General features: G+C 42.2%; 2 protein-coding genes across 3 annotated transcripts in view; one reads left to right on the top strand and one right to left on the bottom strand.

The window, feature by feature from the left end:
• adgrd2 (adhesion G protein-coupled receptor D2) overlaps positions 1–1,154 on the top strand; it is a gene marked incomplete at its 5' end in the record, with an annotated part of 53,564 nt that extends 52,410 nt beyond the window's left edge. Inside the window, one exon of the mRNA XM_079517028.1 lies at positions 188–1,154. Within this exon, the coding sequence (XP_079373154.1) occupies positions 188–195 (8 nt within the window). The 3' untranslated portion in view covers positions 196–1,154. The remainder of the gene's footprint in view (positions 1–187) is intronic.
• A 2,533-nt stretch (positions 1,155–3,687) lies between these two features.
• LOC306933314 (steroidogenic factor 1-like) lies at positions 3,688–27,221 on the bottom strand. 2 transcript variants are annotated; one of them, XM_079515474.1, is made up of 7 exons: positions 26,991–27,221; positions 24,173–24,291; positions 23,542–23,683; positions 21,985–22,721; positions 14,160–14,279; positions 12,134–12,281; positions 3,688–10,010 (listed from the first exon to the last, which is right to left on the bottom strand). In XM_079515474.1, the coding sequence occupies exons 1-7, from the start codon at positions 27,010–27,012 to the stop codon at positions 9,757–9,759; spliced, it is 1,542 nt and encodes a 513-aa protein (XP_079371600.1). In that variant the 5' UTR covers positions 27,013–27,221; the 3' UTR covers positions 3,688–9,756. The 2 variants fall into 2 exon arrangements, with proteins under 2 accessions (XP_079371600.1, XP_079371601.1); XM_079515475.1 differs by lacking the exon at positions 26,991–27,221 and adding an exon at positions 25,239–25,466.
• Positions 27,222–27,977: the final 756 nt, after the last annotated feature.

The following is a 27,977-nucleotide window of genomic DNA, read 5'->3' as shown; positions in this document are numbered from 1 at the left end:
TATGCGCAAATGTTCATGATTTTTCAAAAATACCTTGTATATCTGCTATTTTTGAATAGCCAAAGTATAAAGTAATGGTTAACGTGGTTAAAATGACTTTCCCGGATCAAATGGGTTCATGGATGAGGATTGTATCTTTCTGAACGGTACTAATTTGACACTTCTATTTATTTATTTTTTACCACAGGTTGCTGAAATGCAGAGCGACTGGATCCTCAGTGGATGCTGGACAGACTATTGAGTGTAAATATTCTGTATTTAACGCGGTAAAGGATGTGAACCACAGAATATTTACTGTACCATCTATGTAAAGGATGGGACCACAGAATACTTGTACCATGTGTACAACACACAATCGCTGTTTGTGTTACTCAAGTGCAACACGCATGTATCCAAACATGCAGCTCACACACACACACACGCCCACGCACGCACGCACGCACGCACGCACGCACGCACGCACGCACGCACGCCCAGCACAGGTTGTTTGGAGTGTGATTGATGGTTGACAGCAGGCACTTCAGGGCCACACACACACACACACACACGCATACGTGCACACACGCACGCACACACACGCACAACATATTAGGAGAGCATATCTCCTAATATACAGCTCTCTCACTCTGTTTGGATTGAGTGTTTGAATCGGCTGTAACGACACGATTCAGAGGAAATTGAACGTAAAGCAGTGGTTCTCAAAGTGGGGTCCGGGGAACCCAATGTGGGCCCTGCCTTGCCTCGTGGGGGGTCCCCAGGGGGGTCCGCAGCAAAGGACATAAAAGCTATACGACGACTGTTATTAGTTTAACCATGTTAAACCTATTTTATACTTTTGGTATTCAAAAAATAGCTGAGCTATTCAAAAAGTAGCCGATCTAGCTTGTAGATCTACTACGTGGCGTGTACCCTATTTTTAACAGCACAAATCTACGGGCACAAAACAATTTCAGATTGGCGTACACGGCCAAATAGCCTACAAATCAATGTGGGGGTCCTTGAAATGCGTGTTTGAGAACCACTAACTGCATGGTGTACAGTGTTGTGTCATACAGTGAATTGAACATGGTAACGCTGCCTTGACTCAGATGTTGTTTGTCAATATTTGAAATGTTGCACATACAGTTGGAGGCCATCGATATTGTCCTTTTCTTTTTGCTGAGGTTTGCGTGATCTGCGCAAAAGGACAGGTAACCCATTTTGGGCGGGAACCCCTTTTGGTGTTTTAAACATTATGTTATAATTTAGCTATTGAAAAATAGCAGATCTACAAGCTCATAGCGCGCCACCGACTATGAGCTTGTAGATCTGCTATTTTTGAAAAATCGTGAAAACATTTATTTCGAAAACTGGAGGATTTAGAAGGATTTTTTTAAATTTTGAGGTCAGGCCTAAATGGGTCAAATGATAAGGGACAATATCGGTGGCACCCAACTGTACCGTATGATCAGGGCTCAATTTGTAAAAACAAAAGCGTGAGGGGCATTTTCTTAACCAATAATATGCCCTGTATAATTCTTCATGCTACAAATGGCTAAACCAGCTGACAACACATCATGTGTCATGGTGTGTTGTGTGTGTGACCTTGTAGATGTAAAATGTGTTAAAAGAAAATGCTACTAAAAATGCTAATTCAACAACTATATGGACGCCAGGGTTAAATGTGGTTAAAATACATTAAAACATTTCAATAAAATGTAACATTTTTACATTATTATAAAACATTCATATTTCCCAGAAAAAAAAATGCATGTATTTAATTCAGTCTGACCAGAAGAAGGGATGAAACATTATCTCCCCCCAACGATCATAAAAATGTCCTGGAAACCACACCAATCTGCCAATGCAAAACAAAATACAAATAAGATTGCCCTCGGAGGATTTGATCTGACAACATGGTTGTGATTGGCCATGCCAGGCTAGACCGGACCGGACCGGACCAGACCAGAGGGGTATATCAAAAGAAGAGGCATTCATTTAACCCTCCCCTCCCCCCGCCACAAATTGAACCCTGAACATCTGCATTGAGCCTCGCAACCCCTGTATATACTGTGCTCTGACTGACCAGACAGCAACGTTACGTTGTCAGCGTAGAGAGAAACAAAATGATGTTAGCGCACATGTGCTGCTATATATGTGTATGTATATTACAGAAAGAACGTGTTCCTATTAAAAGGCACCCTATCACCCGTTTGTCTATCTCTCTCTTATTTTGGACACCATGCTAGCGTGTGCTAACCCCCCCCCCCCCCCCCCCCCCCCAGCATTTGGAATTGTTTTGCCTCTTTATTATATTATTTGGCAATTTGGACAATGTTTGACCTGCATTTATAGTAGTTTGTGGCAGTAATGGTCTTTTTCTTTTCGTGGGGGGGGGGGGGGGGGTGGTCTTAAAAGTCCTTAAAATTGTCATTTCACTGAAATATGGGGACTATAACTTATAACAGACCACCAGCTTTTTACGGGCGAGCACTCCGTCGAATGACGAAACGTAAATCGGGGCTCACATGGCTGCAGTCATCAGGGCTTGATGTGGACTGTATACAGTTGGGTTTCACCGATATTGTCCCTTATCATTTGACCCATTTAGGCCTGACCTCAAAATTTTAAAAAATCCTTCTAAATCCTCCAGTTTTCTGAAATAAATATTTTCACTATTTTTCTAAAATAGCAGACCTACAAGCTCGTAGCGCGCCACTCGGTGGCGCGCTATGAGCTTGTAGATCTGCTATTTTTCAATAGCTAAATTATAACATAATGTTTAAAACACCAAAAGGTGTTCCCGCCCAAAATGGGTTAACTGTCCTTTAGCGCAGATCATGCAAACCTCAGCAAAAAGAAAAGGACAATATCGATGGCCTCCAACTGTATGTGGAGCTGTGTTTTGGCAGGCTCCCCGGGCCTTTTCCTCCTTCAATTATAGAACTTAGCCAGCAGCCATGTTGGCTGTTCCCTATCTTTCCTGAGGGAGGGATGCACTCTCAACCAAGAGCCATTATTCACAAGGGGCTTCTTGCTACACGGTACATGTTGAGTCTCTGTAGACGCTCCGCAGTGGTTTGTTTGCCTTGTTCTTCTGTTGCTGTTGTACAATGTATACACATTATGTAACGGTCCTGCATGGGAAAACGTATTAGCCTATATGTGAATATTGTATGTTACATTGTAAAATAAAGAAGAAAATAAAAAAGATGTAAGCTGTTCTAATGTCCTGCTGTGGCAAGGAGGGTTTACTTTCACACCACAAATATATCATTTAGAATGTTTTTTCTTTTATTTTAAATTACTGCTTACAGCTGGTTGCTACGTACAGTATGTTTAAAAAAAAAGCAAAAGCTTTATTTTCTTCTCATGCATCACATTTCTAAAATGGGGGTGTTTACACCTGGAATTAAATAGCCATTGACATCCGACAACAATTTATGGTACTTAGTAATTGCTTGTGCCCTTGGCTAAAGAAATGAACGCTTTGCGGCCAGATTATATTTTAGATACATTGACTAATAATTGACTTTATTCTGAATACAATTTTTTGTATAGAAGTCTTCATGTTCATAATGTATGAATGATGTTTTCTTCTGTAGGTTTCATAGTAGGTTAATATGCATGGTAGACGAGACATTTCACTGGATATATAACTGCATTTTTAATTTATGCACAGAAACTGCTAAATGGTTTGACAATAATCACCAACACAGTGGTGTTTTACTTAATTGAATTTTATTGGTTTGAAGCTATTACAATAAAATATATTTAAAAGGCAAACAAAATAATTTGGTCACTTTCTCTTTCTGTCGAGAAAAGCACTTCAGTAAAGACTGTCAGTGTCAACTCACAGGAAAATAATTCAAAAGCAAAGAGCAAAAAAACAAAACAAAAAACAAAGGCAATATCAAATGAAACAGTTTCACAATAGTAGCATTTTGACTATTAACATAAAAAAACTGATACATTTGCCTGTGTTGAAGTTGATCTTTTTTCCCCACGATGTGATATTCACTTCACAATATAAATATTCTGTACAGGGTGACAATAATAACGAAACATTTTCGTGTCTTTCATTATAAAACCGAGGTGACGGTTTGAGTTAAGGCAGGTGGAGTGATTGTCTCTACGACAACAAGCTGAAATGACTGACCCTGCCAAGTTAAATTGGGAGTACAGAGGAATGATTGGAACAGCCTCGACTGCACAATAATATACAAAGAACGGCACCGCTTAAACCCTATTACACACGTTCTTGACCCCCAGGGGTCTGTACTTGGGCCCCCCTCCTTTTTTGCCTCTACCCCAAATCTCTTTGGCAAAAATAGCGTCTCTATAAGCTGAGCTGAGCTTGTGGGTCTGCCATTTTTTTTATTTAATTTTTTTCAGAATGCTTGACTATTATTAATGACATGCCTAGAACAGGGACGCTAGGGTTCACGTGGTTGAGGGTGGATGTAAATGATATTATTTTGTCTTCAACTCTTTTCAACCTTAAATATAATTGATAATATAATAAACGTTTTTTTTCTCTACTTGGTCTGTGTCTCATAGGAGTGCTGTGGGAAGTTCAGAAACCCTAAACAGTGATGTCATCGTTAGGCAGATTTGTATTAAAACAAGATTGTTTTAATATATATTTAGATTTGTATTATCGTGAGAACGATGGCTTCCGTTATCGCATTGCAACTTTTCAGGAATAGAAAGCACTGCAGTTTCTATTGGCTTGGGCTCCCCTTTTGGGTTTCTGAAGTGCCCACAGCCCTCCTAGACACAGACTGAGTGTAGAAAAATCACACCTGTGTGAAGTGAGGGGCACTCTTATCATCATACATCACATTTACACACTTTTGTCTTTAATGTTTGTGTTTAAACTAGGGATGTCCCGATTCACTTTTTTTGTTTCCGATCCGATCCCGATACAATTTCTGTGTTAGCCGATACCGAATACCTGAGAATAATATTTATAATAATAGAAAAAGAATAAAGATCTTATTTTTAAGTCCACCGACCAGGAATAGTGTTTATAGCTATCTAGCTATATATCTCGTGTTGTGTTTATAGCAGACTCCTCACTCAAATGTGCACTTTTTTTGGGCAACACTTGCCCCAATATTGTATTTACCTGCCATAGTGTCAACCCCTTACCCCTGTGTCGGATCGATGGTTAGACTGGCATATTTGCGGATACCGATATGACCCGATATGACCAAATAAGAGCCGATCCGATACCGATACAGTATCGGGACATCTCTAGTTTAAACAGATCCTCAAAGCTGGACATAGGAGGGGCTAACAGCCCTCAAAAATGGTGGTATTTTCTCATGAACATTAGTGAGGAGCAATTATATGAAGATAGGTTGAAAAGTGGTGAAGTGGTCCTTCGCCTAGCTCTATATTCTGATAGAGTTCAGTAACAGGGGTCTCTTCTCTTTAGTAAACTAATTCAAGACGCAGGAATCAGGATAAACGAGTCAAATTGTAAAAGTGATGTTTGAAATCTTCAGCAACATACTCTGTTACAAGTAAAAGTCCTGGAATTCCAAATGTACTACTTGAGTAAAAGTACAAAAGTATTGGCATTAAAATGTATCCTACGTACTTAAAGTATCAAAAGTAAAAGTACTCATTATGTAGGATGTCTCGTTGCAAGTTTAAAAATGTATAACAATCTTTTGAAAATAGCAGATCTGCTATTTTCCAATGGCTGAAATGTATGTAGGGCTTAAGTGGTTAATGTATGTTTTGTAATAATAATGAAAATCTACAAAGTAACTAAAGTATTCAAATAATTCCAGTGGAGTTAAAAGTATAGTATTTGCCTCTTGAGATGCAGTGGAGTACAAGTAAAAGTATTGGAAATTTGAAATACTCAAGTACAAATAATCTCAAGTGTACTGTAGTACTTAGTGAATGTGTGAATGTACTTAGTTACTTTATACCACTGTAAACTAGTCAAATTGTATGTGATGTTTGAAATGTATGGTTCTCTCTCCTCCTGATTGATTGTACTGCAGTATTGTTATCCCGACCTGAAAATGTATTTTCCGTTCACTAAAGATTGGAAAAGGAGAGATGGGGAGACCCCTGTTACTGAACACTACAGTTGGAGGCCATCGATATTGTCCTTTTCTTTTTGCTGAGGTTTGCGTGATCTGCGCAAAAGGACAGTTAACCCATTTTGGGCGGGAACCCCTTTTGGTGTTTTAAACATTGTTATAATTTAGCTATTGAAAAATAGCAGATCTACAAGCTCATAGCGCGCCACCGAGTGGCGCGCTACGAGCTTGTAGGTCTGCTATTTTTGAAAAATCGTGAAAATATTTATTTCAGAAAACTGGAGGATTTAGAAGGATTTTTTTAAATTTTGAGGTCAGGCCTAAATGGGTCAAATGATAAGGGACAATATCGGTGGCACCCAACTGTATATCAATGAATGATTACTATAGAATCAGAGGGTAAAAATGTGTACTTGTTACACATACAGTACAAGATTGTGTTTCTAAATGATTCTCTGTGATTATTACAGGTATCGCATTTAATGGTTTGATTACGCTAGAATCTCTGTGGCTGTTGTGCACTTACAAAATGTCGTCTTCAACATAATATATATAGCTACGAGCGTTTTAGTGTTAAATTCTCAACACATGTCCATGACAAAACAGTTTGGCACAACATACATTGTTATTATTAAGAAGGTTTTGCAGAGCAGTAACACCGATGTGTCTTAATTGTCCCAAGTAGAAGCATGTAATAGTACATTTAATCTCTTGTAGGCACGGTGCTTTGTCTATCCTAAAGCCTGATTTTCGTAGTTTCCATAGTACAATAGTGTCGTCTGACAACCGGAACCGATTTGAACTGAAATCAGCTCTTTTCGGCAAGCAAACGCCACCATGCAATGGAGACTAAATGAAACTTAATAATGCTCACTTTGTCTTCTTCACCCATCATTTAGAGGCCGATTTTAAAAAGGCCTTCTAAATCCTAGTTCCAAGTTTTTCTGACTGTGTTGGCTATTCAAAAATAACAGAAATACAAGCTCACAGCAAGTCACTTCATGCCATGTATTGTAATGCTGCAAGCTTGTGTACATCGGCTATTTTCAAACAAATTCGGGGGAAAAAAATCTAAAGGATGTTTAGACATTTTTGAATAATCTATGCTATATATTCTGTGGGGGTCGCCCTGGAACAAAACATTTTCAGATGGAGGTCCATCTGAAAATATGTGTGTATATAGGCTATATACACACATATATGTGGGAGTCCTTGACCAAAAAGAATGACGATGCTTTCCCAGATTGAAAGGTGTAAAAACATACAGGCTTTCCAGGTCTGGAGATGTCTGGAACCATCATTTCTTTTTAGAGCTTCCATTCTCATGCCTATACACACATATATGTGGGAGTCCTTGACCAAAAAGAATAACCGATGCTTTCCCAGATTGAAAGGTGTAACAACATACAGGCTTTCCAGGTCTGGAGATGTCTGGAACCATCATTTCTTTGTAGAGCTTCCATTCTCATGCCTATAGTTTAAACTTCATCGTGTGACAGCGTATAGTCGTGGGCCGACAGCAGATATACAAAGCATGCGTGCGTTTTCAGCTTGAGCTTTTTTTGTGCTTTCGGGGCCGGCCGTGGGCAGAGATCGAGGCTAGTCTGTCTGCTAATCAGAAGGTCACCGGCTTGCCTCCCGGCCCGCCGGCCGCCGGGCTATTGCTGCATTCACACGGGCAGATGCAAAGACACAGTCTACCATTCATTGTCAATGGAAGGAAGCCCAGCGGCATGAAGATGCAAAGATGCATCCGACGTTTGTAGCTGCTGCAAAAAAAGCTGCAAAGCTATGCAAACTGAAGCTGCATGAGGCTGGGTTCAACTCCCAAATGCAAATCTACAACGCTACAACTGTGGCTGCAATGAACACACGTCACTACAGACGCACGCTTGATGATGTCAACGTCCCTGTGAGAAACCGATTTCACAAAACGAACAAATGTGATCTTTGCATCTGCCCGTGTGAACGCATGCATTAGTATCGAAGTGTCCCACTCATCATCAATCACATCCATCTGAGCAGCCATCAGCTGGGTGAAGAAGATGAAACCGAATTTCCCCAGTCGGGGAATAATATAAGCTATTCGAATCGAGTCTATCATCAGAAAGGTTTGTATAGCTTGGCTATTTTTTGACGCACAACAAACCAGCCTGCCGTTACGATGAAGTATAAGTCAGGATTCACTTGGTGGGAAATGTGGTCGTGTTCCATGCATGGCCGGATACATGTTTTCCCTCACGGTGTGTGTGTGTGTGTGTGTGTGTGTGCGGGTAAAAAAAGAAAAAAGGTCTCTTTTGGAAGCTGTCCATGGTCTTGTCACTGACCCTACAATGTGCCCCTCCTCTTTCAGGCTTGGGTGGCTTCTTGGTGAAAACTGAAGGACAAACACTTGCCAATATTTGCCTTTGGGCATTCTGCTCAATAAAGGACACAGCTGTGTCTTTGTTGATCATTTCTGTCCTCTCCGTTCACACATGCTGATGATGCAACTAATGTATCTTTTATGTTTTATTTAATATTTCTATTTTGCCTCCCTCTCTCTCGCTCTCCCCTCGATCCGCTGCACTCCCTCAGTGGTCTGGCCAAGAGATGGCTTCCTTTCACTCTCTCCCACACAATATACACACTATGCTCTGGCTCTCTCTCTCTGGCTCTCTCTCGCTCTCTCTCGCTCGCTCTCTCTCTCTCTCTCTCTCTCTCTCGCTCTCTCTCGCTCTCTCACACTCACTCACTCACTCACTCACACTCACACACACACACACACACACACACACACACACACACACACACACACACACACACACACACACACTGTCTCTCTATTGCTTTCCGTCAGTCTGTCTCTTCTCCCATTCCCACCATCTCTCTCGCTCTTCCTTGCCTGGTTGCTCTCTCTCTCTCTCTCTCTCTCTCTCTCTCTCTCTCTCTCTCTCTGAGTCTCTGTATCTATCTATCGCGTGCGTGCGTGCGTGCGTGCGTGCGTTCATTCGCTCCCTCGTTCTCTTGGCAAAACACATCAAAGAGTCAGATGATTAAGTGAATAAGAATGTGCTCTCGTAAACATGTGTGGCTTTGATATATCAATATATTAACATCTAAACAGATTAGACAAAAATGACGCTGGACACATTTCGTGTTCATCTTAAGGTAGGGTGCTGTACGGTTGGTGATGAAAATGCCAAGTGAGTGCTGAAGTGAGACATATTTTGACTGAAGAATGTCATCCATTTTGAAGCCCGTCTTCCTACAAAGAATCCCGAGTAATGACACAGCCTTGAGATTATGAGGTTCCATCTGACATTTTGTTGAAAATTGAGTTCACACAAAGTTACTGTACAATCAGGTCTTTACAGGGGGGGGTTCGTCAAAAACATTACATAAGTGGGCTATAAAAAAAGGTAACATAAAAACATAGTACAATATTAGCTTTGCTAACTAAAGGGTTCGGTATCTCAAAACTACACTGTAAGCAGATGGAACCATATAATTCTCTAATGTTTCTTTTGTACATGAGCTGACCACAGCGCAACCAGGCAAAAAAAAAAAAAGATCAATTGATTGAACCTGCAAAAACTAGCAGCTCACACAGCCCCACTGCCTCCGCAGAGTCAATTGTCATTTCTCTCTCACTCTAATATGCGTGCACACGCACGCACGCACACACATCGCAAGCATCAAAGGAGTGTGCGTGTGTGTGTGTGTGTCCTCCTCACACGCAGGCTCTCTTGGCATGCATCATCTCAATGAGCAGGTTGTTGCAGGGTACCTCTCCGCTCAGGTGCATGTAGCACAGGTAGTCCTCAGCCTGGGTGCTGAGGGCGCGCAGCTCCGTTAGGTGCAGCACCATCTGGCAGAACTTCTCCTGGAACTGCGGGTAGCCGGAGAGCGTGTACTCCAGCAGCGCGCCGTTCACCTGCTCCTGCACGCCCTCCACGAACGCCTGGTTCTCCAACAGCTTCACGTCTGCGAGGAACGAGCAGACGGATGGACGGACGTTACATGCAGGCGAGAGAGGCAGACGCGCAGATGCGTACAGTACATGTAGGTGGGCACATGGGGGACGCACACACAAAGCAGGCGCGGACGCACACGCGGACACAAAGGACAGGAAATCAGTTATAACATACTAGCAAGAATGAAACGTTCTCAAGAAAGCACTCACAAATGCCATATTTTTCTTATAATTCAACACTGGGTATTGTCGACGCGGACTGATGATAATCGGAATATTTGTGCTTTTCTGTCTTAGCTGTGGTGTATAGGGAATGTTGACGGAATATGACGAATTAGTGAGCAAATGTTCTTCTAAAGGACATCAATACAAAATCGGTAATGATCCATACTATACATAGTATATATGTATAGTTTATATGTACAGTGTCATTATATAGATATGTTCTAGCTACGTTCTTAGCTTACGCATGTTCCTTGATAAATGCTTTTTATATATGTGATGTATTCCCATGCTTTTTGTTCTCGCTTAATGTAAGTCGCTCTGGATTAAGAGCGTCTGCTAAATGCCTAAATTGTAAATTGTATCAAATCAATTGATCATCAATCAAAGGTGTCTGTCTGTCTGTCTGTCTGTCTGTCTGTCTGTCTGTCTGTCTGTCTGTCTGTCTGTCTGTCTGTCTGTCTGTCTGTCTGTCTGTCTGTCTGTCTGTCTGTACTACACAGACAGAGCACTACATGTTGCTGTGCAAACAGTGCACAATGTAAAATGTATTTGCGTGGCAGCAGTGAGCATAAGGCCAACAATAAGATGACACACCAGTGGTCTTTGCATTCAGCATCAGCTGAGTCCCGCCAGGAGACTCCATTCATGCCGTAATTAAATGTTTTAGAATCAACGCTCTGAATCATCTTTTCAAACTGCTTAAGGGCAATTAAATTACCCCCGACAAACCTGACTCCGAAAGACGAGGGAGCGAGAGGCAGAGCAAAGAAACCGACGGCAGAGACGAACAAAATATTTCCCGGCTCTGCCAAGTGCTCTCGTCGTTCAAAAGGTCTTTGTTCCCTGCTTTTCTGCCGCTAAATAGCAATCACTTCTGGGAATCTGGGCCGAGCCACGTCTATGCTCTCTCTCTCTCTCGTCTCTCCTCCGATGTACGACTCGCCACGGAATGAATGTAGGTCCACGCAGTCGAATGATAGACCCATCCATTACGCTTTTCTATTTTAATGCCATTAGTGGACAATGGGAGAGGTAGTCTTTGTTAATGTTGCCTTTTGTCAACCCCAGAAATTTAATTAAGTGAGTTTATTTGAGAAGATATAAGGCTAGTTTAGAAAACACTTACAACCTCCCAGATAAATAGATACTGCAAATTATACGATCATTTATGCCATTAATATTGTCTGTGTTGCTATTCAAATGCCGTCAAAAAATAACATCAGTATGTCAACGTGTACCCATAGTTGAGCCTAATACATTTAAATTCTACGTTATTTTTTTTGGGGGGGGGGGTCCTCTTTTGATATGCCCTGGGGGAGATGAGAGTATCATATCACAGGGCTGACACAGCCCTGTCACATCAGGCCCCACTCACTCACAGCACTATAGTGTGACAGTCATACCCTGTGACCGGGGCGGACTGACTGACATCCCTGCATTTGACACTGGGCTGCTGTTACCATGGTAACTCAGCTTTATTTGCAGATACTAATAGGCTATTGCCCGATAACTATAGGGATGCACCGACATGGAAATGATTGGCCGATGTTTAAAGTAACAATTTAGCCGATAGCCGATACTAATACCGATACGTTTATTTTGTTTTTGTTGTTTTTGTTTCCCCCTTTTGTGCCAGGGAAACATCTTCAATACAAGAAATAAATGTTCCGAATCTACAGCTTGGTATAGGCTGCAGTCTATAACCAACTACAGTATAACACACCAACATAGCCAATGCAAAATGTACCAACAACAGATAAATATCGGCTACTGCCATGATGCCATCGGTTAATGTCAGCTGTATTTGCCAATATACCGATATTGACCGATAACGGCAAAATATCAGCCGATATCGATATGTGGCCGATATATCGGTGCCTCCCTATCAAGTATAATGAGGTGCACTCACTTGGGTTAAAGAGGAGAAGGAACTTGAGACAGGCGATCTCCCTACGATCCACCTGCAGTGCCAGGAGGCGTCCAGCGAGCTCCTGGCCTCTCTGGACCAGCCCTGACAACGTCCCCTCGGCTTGGGACAAGATGGCCGACAGCTCCACCTGAGACAAGAAAAGAAAAACTTTTGGTTGGTTCCAAAGTCATGGCCCCAAACTTAGAAGACAGATGTGACAAGTATGTCTAATGTTTGAAGAAGTCCATCTTGTTGTTGTCGTGTGTCCCCCCCCCCCCCCCCCCCCTTTAACTGATAATACATCAAATACTAGAAGGTAGTTAAAAACATACAAAATGCTAAAAGGTTATCTAATAAACATGAGAGTTTTTAGATGCTGGCGGACAAACTACAAAAAATACCGTATGTAGCCTACTGCTTTGTTACAGCTACAGCTGATCAAAAATAAAGGGTTTAAGTCCTAAATGGCATCTATTTCGATACATATTATAGCTATCTGAAACGCATCTTGTATCCTCTGGTGCCTCATTTGTAAAGAGTTAATCAAAAAATGTATATGTATATCCTTAAAATGTTCCTGTTTTCCCTGTCATGGTGGCCTTATTTAATAATATAGTCCTAGAACACGTTTTCTGTTGTTTATGTCTTTTCAAAATCATAGATATCCACATTTGGCATAGGGAATAAAACGGATTTCTATTGTTTTGTTCCAGGGAGTCCCCAACAAAATGTGTCAAATTCACAATCGCAACTAGGTTGTGCCGATACGATCACGTGATCGGAAAATCGGGGGGCAGATTCACGTCATTTTCAAATGATTGGAATCGGATTGGGAGCAAAAAAAAATGACCGTATAGTGTCAATATTATATCCATATCATACAGACTGGATATATACAGTCTGTGATTTTGGATATTGTACTATTGTGATAGTGTTTTGAGCATTTTTGAAAAATCTTGAAAGTATAATAATTTGTGTGAAAAAAGAAAACACACACACACACACACACACACACACACACACACACACACACACACACACACACACACACACACACACACCGGTCTTCTCTTCTGGGGGTCCCTGTAGCACAAAACATTTTCAGATGGTGGGATGTCCGCGGCCAAATACACATGTATCACTTTGGGGGTCTGTGGCATGAAAAGGTTTGAGAAACGCTGCCCTATGTCATGTAGCATCGGTCAATTATTTGGTCAGTTGTCTTTTCCTGCTGCTGCTTGGAGATCTTGAAACATCCAAGTTTGGCAAAAGGAGACTTCAGTGTCTGTCTGTGTGGGATCACTGGTTTCGTCTAGCCTATGAAATGCCATGCATATTATCATCACTGTCTGGCTTACACCCTGCATCTCCATGTTTCATAAATATATTATTGAACTAATGTGTATGTGTGTTAACAAGAGCTTGTGACTAAATGTGACCCGGGGAACTGCAATTGATTGTTAGCATTATAGCCGTTGCTAGCAATAACATTAGCCTATACCTATTACCTAGCTACATGTTTAAGCATTTATTTCATATTTACATACTGATTTCAGCTCTGACATTTATTCCAGACAGTTTTTTGGATAAAAACAACATCCTCTCCTCTCAACCACTAGTGAAAAGCTGTCAACTGTGCAATGACAGCCCTCCATTAATTCAGCTTCCGTCACAAATAATTACTATTGGAACGCAGGTCCTTTTTTGTCCATTCTTGTTTAGGACATACGTCATACAAGGTATCTGATGATCCCCAGTGACGATATTCTTAAGGCTAATTCATATTATATGAATTGCAAAAAGGATATGAATCATATACTTTGTTGCATTTGTGTGTCATTCGACATGAATTGGTGACTGTGAAAAGCGAAAGATGCCGTTGAAACCATTGAAAATACCATCAACTAATATCAACTAAGCGGACGTATAAATGTTTCTGATATATCTAATGATGCCCTGTCTTGCCATTAGTTGTATAGTATAGCTAGTCGACGCTTGGTGTACACTTTGCTATGAAGGACTTTACCTCCTGGCCCGTCACCAGCAGTAGGCTGTCTTCCTTCCCATGTTGCACCTGTCTGAAGATGTGGTCCAGGACCAGAAGCTCAGACCAACAGTTGTGAAGCAGCTTCATCTGATCGCCCACCTACAGACAGACAGACAGACAGACAGGGAGGGAGAGAGAGAGAGAGAGACAGACAGACAGACAGACAGACAGGGAGGGAGGGACGGAGGGAGGGAGGGGAGAAAAAGAGACGGTCAGAGGACATAAACACCTCAGAGTTTGTGCCTGTTTTGATCCCATGTAAAATACACACACACACACACACACACACACACACACACACACACACACACACACACACACACACACACACACACACACACACACACACACATAAACGGAGAGACCATAAAGACGAGATAAGGTAAGATGTAAAGGTCCTTGTATCATATCTGCGGGCCGGTTCTGCGGCAGGTTCAGTGTCTCATATGTCTCATCTCGTTGTATTTACGAGCCTCACTGGTGACCTCTGCGACCTCTTCACCTCTCCCCGTCCTCCGACACCCCACACTACATCAGCCGCGAGAAGGGGACACTCTCTCTCTGTGCGTGCGTGCGTGCGCAATGCATGCACTGCATGCGTGTGTGTCAAATTGCCCCCACTGCAAGTACATATTAGTCTGTAAACCGAAGGACACCACAGTCAGTAACTCTACGGCGGGTGACATGCCACCGTCACAATGCTATTAGAGGGGCTACGACGACACTCGTGGTGGGGCCACCGAATGTGGGCCCCCTAATAGCGTCGTCCAGAGCCCAGATGCACATTCATCTGACATGGGGTCGGTGACAGAATTACTGTCCCACCGAATGAAACTATATATCTGTCCAAAAGGAGAGGTCCAATCTCGTGCCCCATGTATGTATGCAGGCCCCCCGGCCCACACACACAACATCTTGATTCATCGAGGGGGTGGGGGAGGTTTCCAGAGAGAGAGAGAGAGAGAGGAGGAAGCGGGAGGTCTCGGTGACCTGCCGCGTTTCCTCTCCGAGAGGAATTGGACGTACGGCCTAAGCCAAGAGAGCACTTCAAAATAATAATACTAATCCTCTCGCACATTCACAACGGTGGTGGAAATCCTGTTGTAGTATAGAGCTGAGGATGTGCAGCGCCTGTGCTTTGCTGCGTGGAAGAAACCACCTAACTCCATTTTTGACGTTTGGGATTTTTTTTGTTGTTGTTGCATGAATCAATGCTATTGAACACCCTTTACATCTGTGTGTTGGTTTAAAAAACATATTGAACCTCCTAACTCCACTTGAGCTGGATGTTTTTACATTTTCTGAAAAATGTACATTTTCTTCCAGACAGCAGAGACATGGTTTCTCTTGACAATGTTCTTTACATTGCTATTTTTTTTTTTTTTTTTAACTTATTCTCCTCGTCGTGTTGTACATCTGTATCCACTACTGTGGGTTGCAGTGCTGCAAACGTGCTATTTGTAACGTGTCTCTGTAACGTGTCTCTGTATTGTGGGAATGTCACTATAGGCAAAAAACGTCCACATTACTGTGAACATTTTCAAAGATTTTAGAGGTTCACTGTCGTGACACTATTTCCGCGTCCCATTTAGTTGGAACCTACAGTTGGAGGCCATCGATATTGTCCTTTTCTTTTTGCTGAGGTTTGCGTGATCTGTGCAAAAGGACAGTTAACCCATTTTGGGCGGGAACCCCTTTTGGTGTTTTAAACATTATGTTATAATTTAGCTATTGAAAAATAGCAGATCTACAAGCTCATAGCGCGCCACCGAGTGGCGCGCTACGAGCTTGTAGGTCTGCTATTTTTGAAAAATCGTGAAAATATTTATTTCAGAAAACTGGAGGATTTAGAAGGATTTTTTTTTAAATTTTGAGGTCAGGCCTAAATGGGTCAAATGATAAGGGACAATATCGGTGGCACCCAACTGTATATGTGGTCCAATCACCCATCTATAATGGGCTCTGAATGTAGATTATATGCACATCATGGCCTTCATGTGCACTTCCCTTGCATTCTGCTCTGTGTTGTTGAACAGGTGACTATTGGGTCCACAACGCATGACAAAGACTGCCTCGGCAGAAAAACACGGCAAAACAGGCAATGCCCGCAATCAATAAGCCTCCCCCGCCCATGCTCTGTATTCCGTAACAATGTAGTCGTCCACAATGCTGAACAAGCTGCTGTGGAAAGCTGACATTCCCCTGTTATCGTCTGCAACTCTGCATGGAATGTAATTACCCTGCAGGCGAGGGAAGCAACGCTTTCTGCCGGAGAGACTCTCTATTGGCGAATGTGCACAGCATTGTTCTCATGCCGTTCGTGATGTTTGCAATGCTAAAAGAAATGGGCCGCAATTCACCTACAGATACATCGGCGATTCTCAAGGGGCTGAAATTATGAGTGGCAGCTAGCGCATGCAAACAAAGGGGCACTCGTGAACCAAATGGGTCACAGGGCCACTGCAGTGCTGCTTTTAAGCCGGACTCGTATAATTCCTTTCATTGCCCTGAATCAGTCGCAGGCAATATAGCACAAAAGACGTATAGCCAATATGCGAATGGTGTTTTGATGAGAAACATTTTGCCCATCAATGGTAGGCTATATTATATAGGATATTAGAAGACTCCACTTTTAAGGACTCGAGTGTATCCCTGCTGTACAGTCCTACTAGGACTGAATCATGCCAGTCACGTTCGTTCTGAGACGTGTTCTGTATTTCCATGTGTTCCTTGGGTTTTTAGTATAGTTAGTGTTTTACTTTACTGTTTTCCTGTGATTTTGTATTATTGTTTTCCTTGCATCTTAAAAGGAGAATTCCATGCTAGAAGGCTTTTTTACCTTTCTTACCTTTCTTTGTAGTCGTTACGTCCCCACCAAAGAGGTCCAGTTGTTTTTTTGTGCAAAAACTCCTTATTGGCTATTTCCCTATACCATAAGCCCTCAATGAATTGCATTGAATGGGAATTGAATGAGGCTATGGGGTGTTGTGCTAATTCGCTTATTTCCATCAAAATAAGTAGTAAAGTGTGCCGCTTGGGATATTATTTACATTATGAAGAGAGGATATATTTTAAAAAAGCGATGGAAACAAGCGAATTAGCACAACACCCCATAGCCCCATTCAATTCCCATTCAATTAAATGCAATTCATTTAGGGTTTATGGTAGGGGAAATAATTAGGCCAATAATTAGGAGCTTTTGCACAAAATAACACCTGGACCTCTTTGGTGGGGACGTAACAACTACAAAGAAAGGTAAGAAAGCCTTTTAGTATGGAATTCTCCTTTAAATCCAGTTCGAGTTTACTTTACACTTGTGTACTGTACTTTTATTTTGTAGTATGTTTTGTCTCCTGGTTTCCTCCTGTTGCTTTTGTTACCTGTGTTGTATCAACAGTACTGTGATTATCCTAGTGTTTCCACCTTGTCCTGTTAGTTCCCCGGCCTATCCCAGTATTGATGGTAAGTTATTTTCACCTGTGCCCTGTTATCCCTGTGTGTCTATATAATCCCCTGGTGTTGCAGTCAATAGTCATTTCATTGTTGAATGTCAAAGCTTGATGCTGTTCTTGGATTTTTGGTAAATAAACCTCCTTAGACTCCTCTCTATCCTGTGTTTGGGTCCTCACCGTGACAAGCACTACTTTATACCCCCTAATTATCTCCCTAAAAATACATGGGAAGTTCAGCCATAGGTTTTAATTAATTTCTTCTAGCTACCTTAATTAATGAAGTCCAGAATGATAGCGTCTAAAGGTGACTCCATGACTTCTACTGAATGACTCAAACAACTGTATGGCATGCTGGTAAAATATCCATCCAAATGTGCCTATCTAGATTAAGAAAGGTTAAGCCATGCAAGTACAAACGGTTTGTACTGTGTGTTAGTAGGTCTGCTAGTTTAGCTATTTCTGCCTATAATGCCCAAAATAGGAATTGCCAGGTTGAAAGTGGTTTGAAAACAAGTCTTTCATCACTGCAGCCGTAGCCGTACTAAACAAAGGTAGTTGGCTGCATGTTGTTTTTGTTCCCCCCAGCATCTAAACACGGGCATTCTACATGTTCATTTATTTCATCACGTTTTAACAACCTTTTAGGCAGGGCCAAATTAGCCATTGGGCCAATGGGGCCGTGGCCCTTGGCTCTCAGGGGCCCTTATGGGAAAATGTAAAGCCCTGTAATGGGTTTGAGGCCCTGAAAAAAGCTCCTGGGGACCTTCATTGGCCATTGATTTTGTTAAATGTAGGTAAAAGAAATGATAAAAACACAAAGAAACTCAAATTCTGCGTGCACGCGCGCTAGGGGGGCCCCAAAAGATTTACCGGCCCAGGGGCCCTTGTGGGGTTAATCCGTCCCTGCTTTTAGGGCTTGTTTTTGGTTAATAGTAAACATATATAGGCATATATATATATATACTGTGTGTGTATATATATATATATATATATAGCGAGCTCAGATTTTCTGCCTGCAGTACCCATTTACCTTTGAGCACAATAATGTTGACCTTGACCATTACGTCTGAGAAATATTGATGTGACTACACTAGACTATTTAATGGATGCCCCCCAAGGCAACATGTCACACACACACACACACACACACACACACACACACACACACACACACAGATCATACTCAATAAGTCACACTAAAAAGTAGACAAATAAGAGGAGGAATCAAGAGTTATGAAAGAGGTACAGGGTTCAAACTGGTTTTGTCAGTCACTTCGTAGCCAGGAGGGATAAGACTGGCGATTGTAGCATATTTTGGCCAGGGTGCTATAGGGAAGGGAGGCACACAGATGTCCCGCGTTAGCTGATCTAAGTGTGTGGGAACTGGGAAGTGGTGTAGGGGTGGATTGTGTCCTGGATGTAAGGGGGGGGGGGGTGCCCTCCATTGCCTTGTAGGTCATCACCAATGTTTTGAATTGGTTGCAGGCAGCAACGGACAACGGTGATGTTGCGTTCACACGAGGCAGGTGCAAAGATCTCTTGCTCACACGGTCGTTGACGTCATCAAACGTGCGACCGTAGTGACGTGTGTCGAAGGCACGGCGGCCAGCTGGGGAGATTGAGGGAAAAAACAACAATATCCAGCATGTAGCTTTGTATCTGGAAGTTGAACCCAGCTCAGCTTTCAATTTGTAGCTGTTGTAGCTTTAGCAGCGCCAACAAACGTTGGATGTGTCTTTGTATCTTCATGTCGCTAGCTTCCATTGACAATGAATTTTGGTATACTGTATCTTTGCATCTGCCCGTGTGAATGCAGCATCTGTCAGTGAGGGGAACACAGAATGGGGAGGCGTGTTGAAGACCAGGTGTGCTGCAGCATTCTGGAGCAGTTGTAGGGGTTTGAGAGAGCCTGCCGGCAGATCAGCAAATCGAAATAGTGAAACCTGGAGATGACTAAAGCTTGAATAAGGAGCTGGCCAGGCTTGGTGAGGAAAGTTCTGAAACCCCCCCCCAGCTGTATACACAGTGCAAACCTACAGGTGTGCTTGATTGCTGCAATGTACCTGACAGTCTAAATGATCCTTTCTCCTTCCCTCAGAAGCTATCATTGATTTAGTCTCTAAATCACTATTGCACTATTGAAAATCGGTTAAAGGTATATTCAGTGATTTGACTTAATTCAAATATCACTTATTTTTTCTTTTTTTCTGGATAATCCTCCCTACTATAGAGTGTGCTGACCATATAAGGAGTTCCTCCCTGTCCCCAGTGAGCCCCTGGGGTCAAAAAACCCTAGTTTCAGTTTTGGTGGCGGGTGGCAAAACCTTCATCCAATCAGGATGAGAGGGGCCTTCCTCCAATCATGATCGAGTGGGGGCGGGCCTTGGTGCACATGCTGTTGGCCTGTTGCAATTCCCCCCACTGTAGAGCGTGCATGTGCACATTTTGTTACCGGGGCGGACTGGGTGGTTTTCCAAATCACCCAAATCACTGAATGCTCCTTTAAGGGTCTAAGACTGAGCTAGGTGTGACAGACATATGAATTGACCACCAACCACGGACCAACTCTGAACACGGAATGCTGTGATTATCTTCATGGTTGTGGTGTTGCTGGGTTTGTGCTGTGGCCTATGCTCCATGAAGAGGAGCAATATAGGGATATAAGTTTACTAATGTGCAACAGAATGTACAAAAATGTTTTGCAGTGAATCTGACCCGTAACCTCCAATATAGACTTACCGGTATAGTGGACTAGAGGAAAACGATGTAACAGCGAGGCGACAATTCACCTTATCTCATCAGTAAAACAGTTGTTTGATGACCTCTACCAATTGGTTTTATCTTGACAAGTGATTGTCAGTACTTAGATAAATTCAAATGTTATCGATTGCTATTTGTGTCGCACAAGCAAGGCATTCGGAGTGAGACCCAATGCTATTTGTGTCACAAAAACAAAACATTTTGAGACCAATCATGAGCTGATTACAACAACGCAAAACAAACTTGACCCCTATACTTCTTGGCACCACATGCATCCACAACAACAATATCTCTCACATCATCTCGACAACAACAATATCTCTAACTAGGGATTTTGATTTGACATGTAGAGCACAGCACATAGTTATTCATCATATTCTATCTAAATGACATAAATGTAGCCTTTGCAGATGACCTTACAGTCGTATGTGATAGAATATTATGTAGACATAGCACTCTATAGTGTATACTAGTTTCACTGTATAGATATTCTACTGTTAGATGAATGTTAGGTTCTTTGCTTGCTTATGACTCTTGATGACTATTTCTATGTATTTGATGTATTACCATGTGCTGTTCTTGCTTAAATGGCTCTGGATTAAGAGCGTCTGCTAAATGCCTAAACTGTAAATTGTCTAATTTGGGATTTTAATTTGACATGTAGAGCACAGCACAGTTACACCACACAAATGACAAAAGGAATTGGTTGGACTGGCACGGTGATATTATGTCCAGTTATTATGCTGCGTGCGTGCGTGCGTGCGTGCGTGCGTGCGTGCGTGCGTGCGTGGCGTGCACATTGTAGAGATCCTGTACATTGTCTTTGCACTGAACGGATACTTCCACATAAAGCTATAATAGAGTAGAAGAAGTGCTCCTCAGAGCACAGGTCTCCACCAGGTCAGGAACGTTTGTTGTTGTGGCCGTGCATTGTTTGGTATTGAGTAGCCGTTAATAGCCAACTGACAATGACTTACAGTAGATGGAACTTGTAATGTGTTGTAAAGTAAACAATAGTTAAGAGGATTTATTATGGCAGCATCACAAAGAACAACAGTACAAGGACGCTGCGTTCATCATTTGAGGCATTTTGTTCAAAACGGGCCGCACCTGCAAATTTAGATTCTTAGCCAACCACGATAGAATAGAAAAAAATCGGAGCGATCGGTCTTGATCACATGTGTACCAATACACGTGATATTTGGATAGCAATTCGGATAAAAGACAAATATAAAATGTGTTTTACCTCAACATTTTGTTACATTTGTATATAAATATATCTGTAAATGTATATCTGATAGTAATTTGTTACTGGTCTAATGTTGCTTGCTATTTTAAGTCTGGCAAAGGTCAAGGATGTACAGTACATAAAAATACGAATTATTGTGGCGTGCATGCGAGTGTGCGGCGAGAGGGCTTGCGTGCGTGTGTGTGTGTGTGTGTGTGTGTGTGTGGGTCTGTGTGTTTGGTGGGGCATTACATGCTGTCTAGCGGAGGCACTCACTCTGAGTTCCTTGAAGAAGATGCAGCACCTAGCCCCACTCCACAATGGTGAACTGTCTGTGTGTGTGCGTGCGTGCGTGCGCACTCACCCTGAGCTCCTTGAAGAAGATGCAGCTCCTGGCCCACTCCACGATGGTGAACAGCGTCTGGTCGGCCATGCGACACATCACGCTGAAGGTGCTGGGCTTGTCCGCGCGGCAGCGCCCGCCGCTCTGCTCCTGCTGCAGGTGGGCCACGATCTTGCTCTGCACCGCCAGCTCGTCGGGGTCGCAGCGCAGCAGCTCCAGCACCAGCGGCGGCAGCTGGCTGTGGGGAGGGGGCTGGTGGGGGGACGCCGAGTGGGGGTACATGTCGGGGTACGAGGAGTAGGACGCGGCGAGGGACTCCGGAGAGCTGGTGGTGGTGTAGTCGGGGCACTCGGCCTTGATGGCCCGGCCGGAGAAGGCCGTTGTGTACTGTTGGTACTGGGCGGCCGTCAGTGGCACGGTGTGGTGGTGCGACTGCATGGCCATGCCCAGCGACGGGGGTCCGTAGAGGCCGGCCTCGTAGTCCGTGGGGGTCATGGGGATGGGGCTGGAGGGCAGGAGGCCCTTGTTGGACACGACGGCGGCGGGGGGAAGGCAGTGGAGCGAGCCTGTGAAGCCATAGTCGCCCTGGAGAGTGGGGGAGGGCATGGAGGGGATGCCGGTGGTCACAGTCGACGACGTTTCCAGCTTGAAGCCGGTGGAGCGTATCAGAGCCTTCTTCTGCTGCTTCAGGGCTCTGTCCCGCTTGTACATGGGGCCAAACTTATTCCGGCCCCCACGCATGCGGTCCGCCCGCACGGCTGTCGCAGCAAGAGACAAGAGGTGGAGAGAAAAAAAACGGATTTAGGGCCTACAGATGCAGATACTGACTGAGGCTCTACTGCATTCTGTTGCCGTGCCAAACAATGTCTGTCTCTTGCAAAATTCCTTAATGAGCACGAGAGAATTCCAATTATTATTAACGTTATTTATGGAATATTTAATCCTTAACCCCAACTATTTGGGTGGGATATATTTTTTTGTATATAATAATTTGCCAATAGATGGTAAACAGCATGCAGGCTTAGCTTGTCATTTTCATGTTTCCCTTTTTGGTTACATTTTTAAAACTCTGCTGTGCCTCTAGCAGTTTGACTTCTCGGTGTAGCCTAAATACGGCCTTTGATTTAAAACAGGGAGTCTCTGGGGTTTTATCAGCGAGTGAAGAATGTGTCGTTTTTCTACGACGGAAGCAGGTGCTTTTCTGCACACTGCTGTCTGTCTGGGAATAACTATCCCCTTTGTATATAGGCATTGTGATGAGACTTAGCACTGGCCTGCATATCAGGAAATGTTTATCAAGACAGGGCCTCATATTATAGACCATATTACAAGCGACTGTAATATAGCCTAAATATGTTTTTAGGTTTTTTTTTGTAACAGCAAAATGAAACAAATGACAAGAATAATTAGGTTTTTACAAAATGTAATGTGCCCGAATCAACTTGGCCCGTTAATCCTCAGTGTTCATGTAAAAATGTATCCAAATGGATGTGTCAATTTAACGTATATTTGGTGTTATTTTGATCCGTAAGGGTTTCACAGTATATATGGAATAAATGGATAAAGCCTTATAATTACCTTCCAATCTCATTCCGACGTTGAGGCATTTCTGAAACCGACAGAAGGGGCATCTCTTTCGCTGGGTCTTGTCTATTTTGCATTCCTGGTTCTCTGCACACGTGTACCTCTTGTTGTTCTGAACTGTCCTCTTGAAGAAGCCCTGCGACAGGAATTATAATAATGGCACGAAAAACTGATAAATATAAAGGAAAAAGACAATAAACACTGTGTGTGTGTGGTGTGGGTGTGTGTTTGTTTGCGCATGTGTGTGTGTGCGTGCGTGCGTGCGTGTGTGCGTGCATGCGTGCGTGCGCGTGTGTGAGTGCTGCATAGTGCACAACTAACACCTATGAGATCTCATTTTTATATTTGAGCAAGAATCGTGCAGCACTAGTTGGATAATTAATTCATTTTTGTTTTGCTACACGAGAGAGACTTTAAGAGAGGTTTAAGTCAACCACTTTGACATTGTCTTTTTAAATAACGCCACAGTATAGTTGGCTCCTGTATGTAGTATAGAGTTCAGCAACTATACAAACTAAAGATTTTCATCATGGAAAATCGTGTGAGAATCGTGATCTCAATTCTTGCGGAGGAAAATCGAGATACCAGTGCGTGCGTGCGTGCGTGCGTGCGCGTGCGTGTATACCTTGCAGCTCTCGCAGGTGAGAAGCCCGTAGTGATAGCCTGAGACCTTGTCTCCACATACAGGACACAGCTCTTCCAGATCATCATCATATGTGTATTCCATAACCTTCAACGAGATGCCTGTCTCGCGCACACACACACACACACACACACACACACACACACACACACACACACACACACACACACACACACACACACACACAGTTAAAATGGCCAATACAAGCTCACAACGTGTCAATTTAGATACAAAATGTTTTTCAAAATAGTAAAAAAAAAAAAAAAAAAAAAAAAAGGCTAAGAAGTTTAGGGATAAGGGGTTTAGCGGTGACGAAAATGGAGCCAGCCAGTGGCATGAACACACACACACACACACACACACACACAGACACACACACACACACACACACACACACACACACACACACACACACACACACTTTAGGCATTTAGCAGACACTCTTAATCCAGAGCAATGGAAGAACAACACATGGTAGGCTAATACATCAAAGAAGTAATCAAGGATAAGCAAGCTAAGAACCTCACACACGCACCCACACACACACACACACACACACACACACACACACACACACACACACACACACATGCACGCACACGCCGCACATGCATGCACAAAGACAAAGGCCTAGTATATTAATGTGCTTGTATGACGAGTTAATTCGTTTGCTAGCCAATACATGTAGAGCAAAACAATTATTGACACTAGGCCTATGGCATATAGGCCTAGTAGTAGTTGTTTTTTTACGACAAGAAAAATTATTGAAAGACCAAATTGTTTCAGAAGCCCAATGATAGCTTTGACATTGATATATGTTTAATGAAGGTCATTAGAAAGTTATATGCTATACGATTAGCCTAATACTTTTTTTGCATTAATTAGGCTGCAATAACTTCTGACATAAAAACGAAGAATGCAGGTCATGATGACAAAATTTAAAAAAAAACATGTTTGCTTAATTGAGTAATTACATTTAAATTAGACCTATATAGACATGAAGAGTGGATTATTGGCCTTGTGGTTGCGGCGATTTCGGCACACATACCCCGACGTTGCTGATTGCTGATGAACGGTTATTCCAATGAACGAGTGAAGAATAAGATGATTTATTTTTGATTATAATGCCCGACTCTCTCCGATCTCTGCATGTGTTCCAAGTTCCAAGTGGGTATTAATTTAAAAAAATAAAAATAAAAAACGTGTGTCTGTCCACCAATCCACGCGACGCAAGAAGTCAGTGCTGCCCGCAACGAGTGCCGTGGTGCGTGCACTGTCGTGGTGGTGCGTGCACTACCTAGGGATAGCGGAGCAGCAATGCATAGGTGTTCCCTCGCGCTCAACTCATCATCGACCATATACAGCACGACGGCCAATGAACGACCGCTGTGGCAACAGTGGCATGCACGCGCGTTTAACAGTAGGCCTATGGGGAGGGATTCATTCAGGTGGCGTTGAAGGAAAAGGACAGCATCCATGCATGGGAACTTTATTATTATTATAGCCCGTGATTTGTCAACTATATAGGCCTGGCTGCATGCAGGCTGTGTCGGTAATAACAAGCCTTATAGGTTGCAATAATTAATTCTGGCGCGTTCAGGTCCAGAGTCAGACATAATATATAGGCAAAAGGTGCACAGCACACACAGGTCCATTTGAGGTGCCAATGCAGCCAACGGGAAAGATTGTCAAAGAGAGTCAGACATGGCCATTACATTTATCATTATTAGTATAGCCTAATAAAGGTTGCAGACTTGCAGTTACAGTATATAGTCTTATTAAGTTATAGCTATAGGCCTATATGAGTTATAGTATAATAATAATAGTAATAATAATAATAATTATAACAAATTATTATTATTCATATGTATTATTATCATTATTAAAGCTTATTGTAGGAGGCCATATTATTATTATTGATATGGCATGAATTATAACGACAGGTTGCTGTATTATGTGATTCACTGAAAGTTATTATATGGGATTGTACAAATTATACATTATTAGTATGATTATGCTATTATAATAATTATTAGGCATGTTATTAGACTACTGTATGCATTATCACCAACCTACGATTAGAAGCAAATGCAAATCAAATATTATCTTTTACTCCCATAAAACAGAAATATGAAGAATATGAAGTGTTTTGTTTAAAACCGCATCTATAATGCAGAGCTCGTTTCAGTAACGGAATATACATAGCCTATGTCCTTTCTTTATGAAGTTACATTAAATGAAATCCACTTAATTCCGTTCAGCGAGCGTTCGATATTCCGTTCAGGCTCACGTCGAAAACTCGACAGATTATAGATTTGTAATTGTAATAGTCAGAATAGTTATTTTATTGCTCATTATAAATGTATTTTCCATGCAGCCTTTTTAGTCGCATGCTAAAGGCGGCAGTATAGCCTATAGCTTAATAAGTCTTTGTCTGGTGGTTTAATTAAAAATGTTTATTCCGAGGCATAAAATATACAATCTGTAGCCTATATTTAAATAAGTAATTTACATTAAGATGTATGATATCAGTTGTATGACTATATGAGTTTAGTGGAGTTTGCAGACTAGATTGAATGGGCCTTCATTAATTATGGTAATCATTTTTTTTAAAAATATGGATATTGTACATAATGTGCAATATATAAAATGCAACGCAAAATAAATAAATCAAATGAAAGGTTTGTGAATCTTTCTATAGAAAACAATAAACCCAAGACATTGCAGAGAGAGAGAGAGAGAGAGAGAGAAAGAGAGAGAGAGAGAGAGAGAGAGAGAGAGAGAGCGCTGTGTGACTTACCCTGAGCCTTGTCTCCCAACATCTGAACCCACAGCAACGGAATTAAGAAGCAGAGACGCGGAGATTTCTCTCCAACGACAGCTCAAAAATGACGTCTATCTGGACTGGAGAGAGTCTGTATAAAATATATGCTTCAACTTGGCATATAAAAAATATATATATAGGCCAGCGACGAGAGAGAAATATAATGTTCAATCCAAATAGAAAAGCGTGTGTTGTGTTGTGTTGTGTTGTGTTGTGTTGTGTTGTGTTGTGTTGTGTTAACTTGTGGGCACTCGGCGGTGACCACCTAATAAGTGAAACTCCGTCTCGCCGTGTCTCGCTCTTTAGCTGCAGCTCTTCTCCTTATCGCAAAGTTAAGCAACAAAAACTTCTATTGGTCCGTTTATAAAAACCATGTGACGCACGCACACGCACGCACGCCGGTCGGGCACGGTGATGCATGCGCGTGCAAGGCAGCAGCTGCAGTGGTGGAATGGACAGTAACTAATAAGAAGTACATTTACCATATAAGTACTACTTAAGTATAATTTTGAGGTATTTGCACTTTACTTGACTTATACATTTTCTGTATTAGCCTTAAGTTATACCCCACTATACATTTCAGAGGCAAATATTGTACATATACTCCACTGCAATTATTTGAAAACTTTAGTTGCTATAGTTACTTTGCATATTATTACAAAACATAACCATTTGAAAATAGCCGATCTACCTCCGAAGAAATTTGAAAAAGAAATTAGACATTCTGCATAATGAGTATATAGCCTGCATACTTTTTTAGTTTTGGTACAATTTGATGTCAATATTTGTGTACTTCTACTAAAGTACACATTTTGAATTCCGGACTTTTATAACAGAGTATTTTTTTTATATTGCAGTATATGCCTATTGATATAACCTGTTACTTAAGTAAAACAGTATACCACTCACCACTGGCAGGCAGCACCGCCTCGACGGTTGCATTCCAGCAGTATACGTCGATGC

Source organism: Electrona antarctica (genome assembly GCF_951216825.1).
Source record: "Electrona antarctica genome assembly, chromosome: 12".
NCBI classification, from domain to species: domain Eukaryota; kingdom Metazoa; phylum Chordata; class Actinopteri; order Myctophiformes; family Myctophidae; genus Electrona; species Electrona antarctica.
This window is presented reverse-complemented; position numbering and strand designations above follow the sequence as displayed.

Excerpts from the sequence above, each read along its gene's own strand:
- LOC306933314 (XM_079515474.1), bottom strand. The coding sequence starts at position 27,012 with ATGTTGGGAGACAAGGCTCAGG. Across the intron at positions 12,282-14,159 it reads TGCTGGTGACGGGCCAGGAG|GTGGAGCTGTCGGCCATCTT; the intron begins GTAAAGTCCTTC and ends TTCTTGTCTCAG. Across the intron at positions 10,011-12,133 it reads CCTTCTCCTCTTTAACCCAA|ACGTGAAGCTGTTGGAGAAC; the intron begins GTGAGTGCACCT and ends CGTTCCTCGCAG.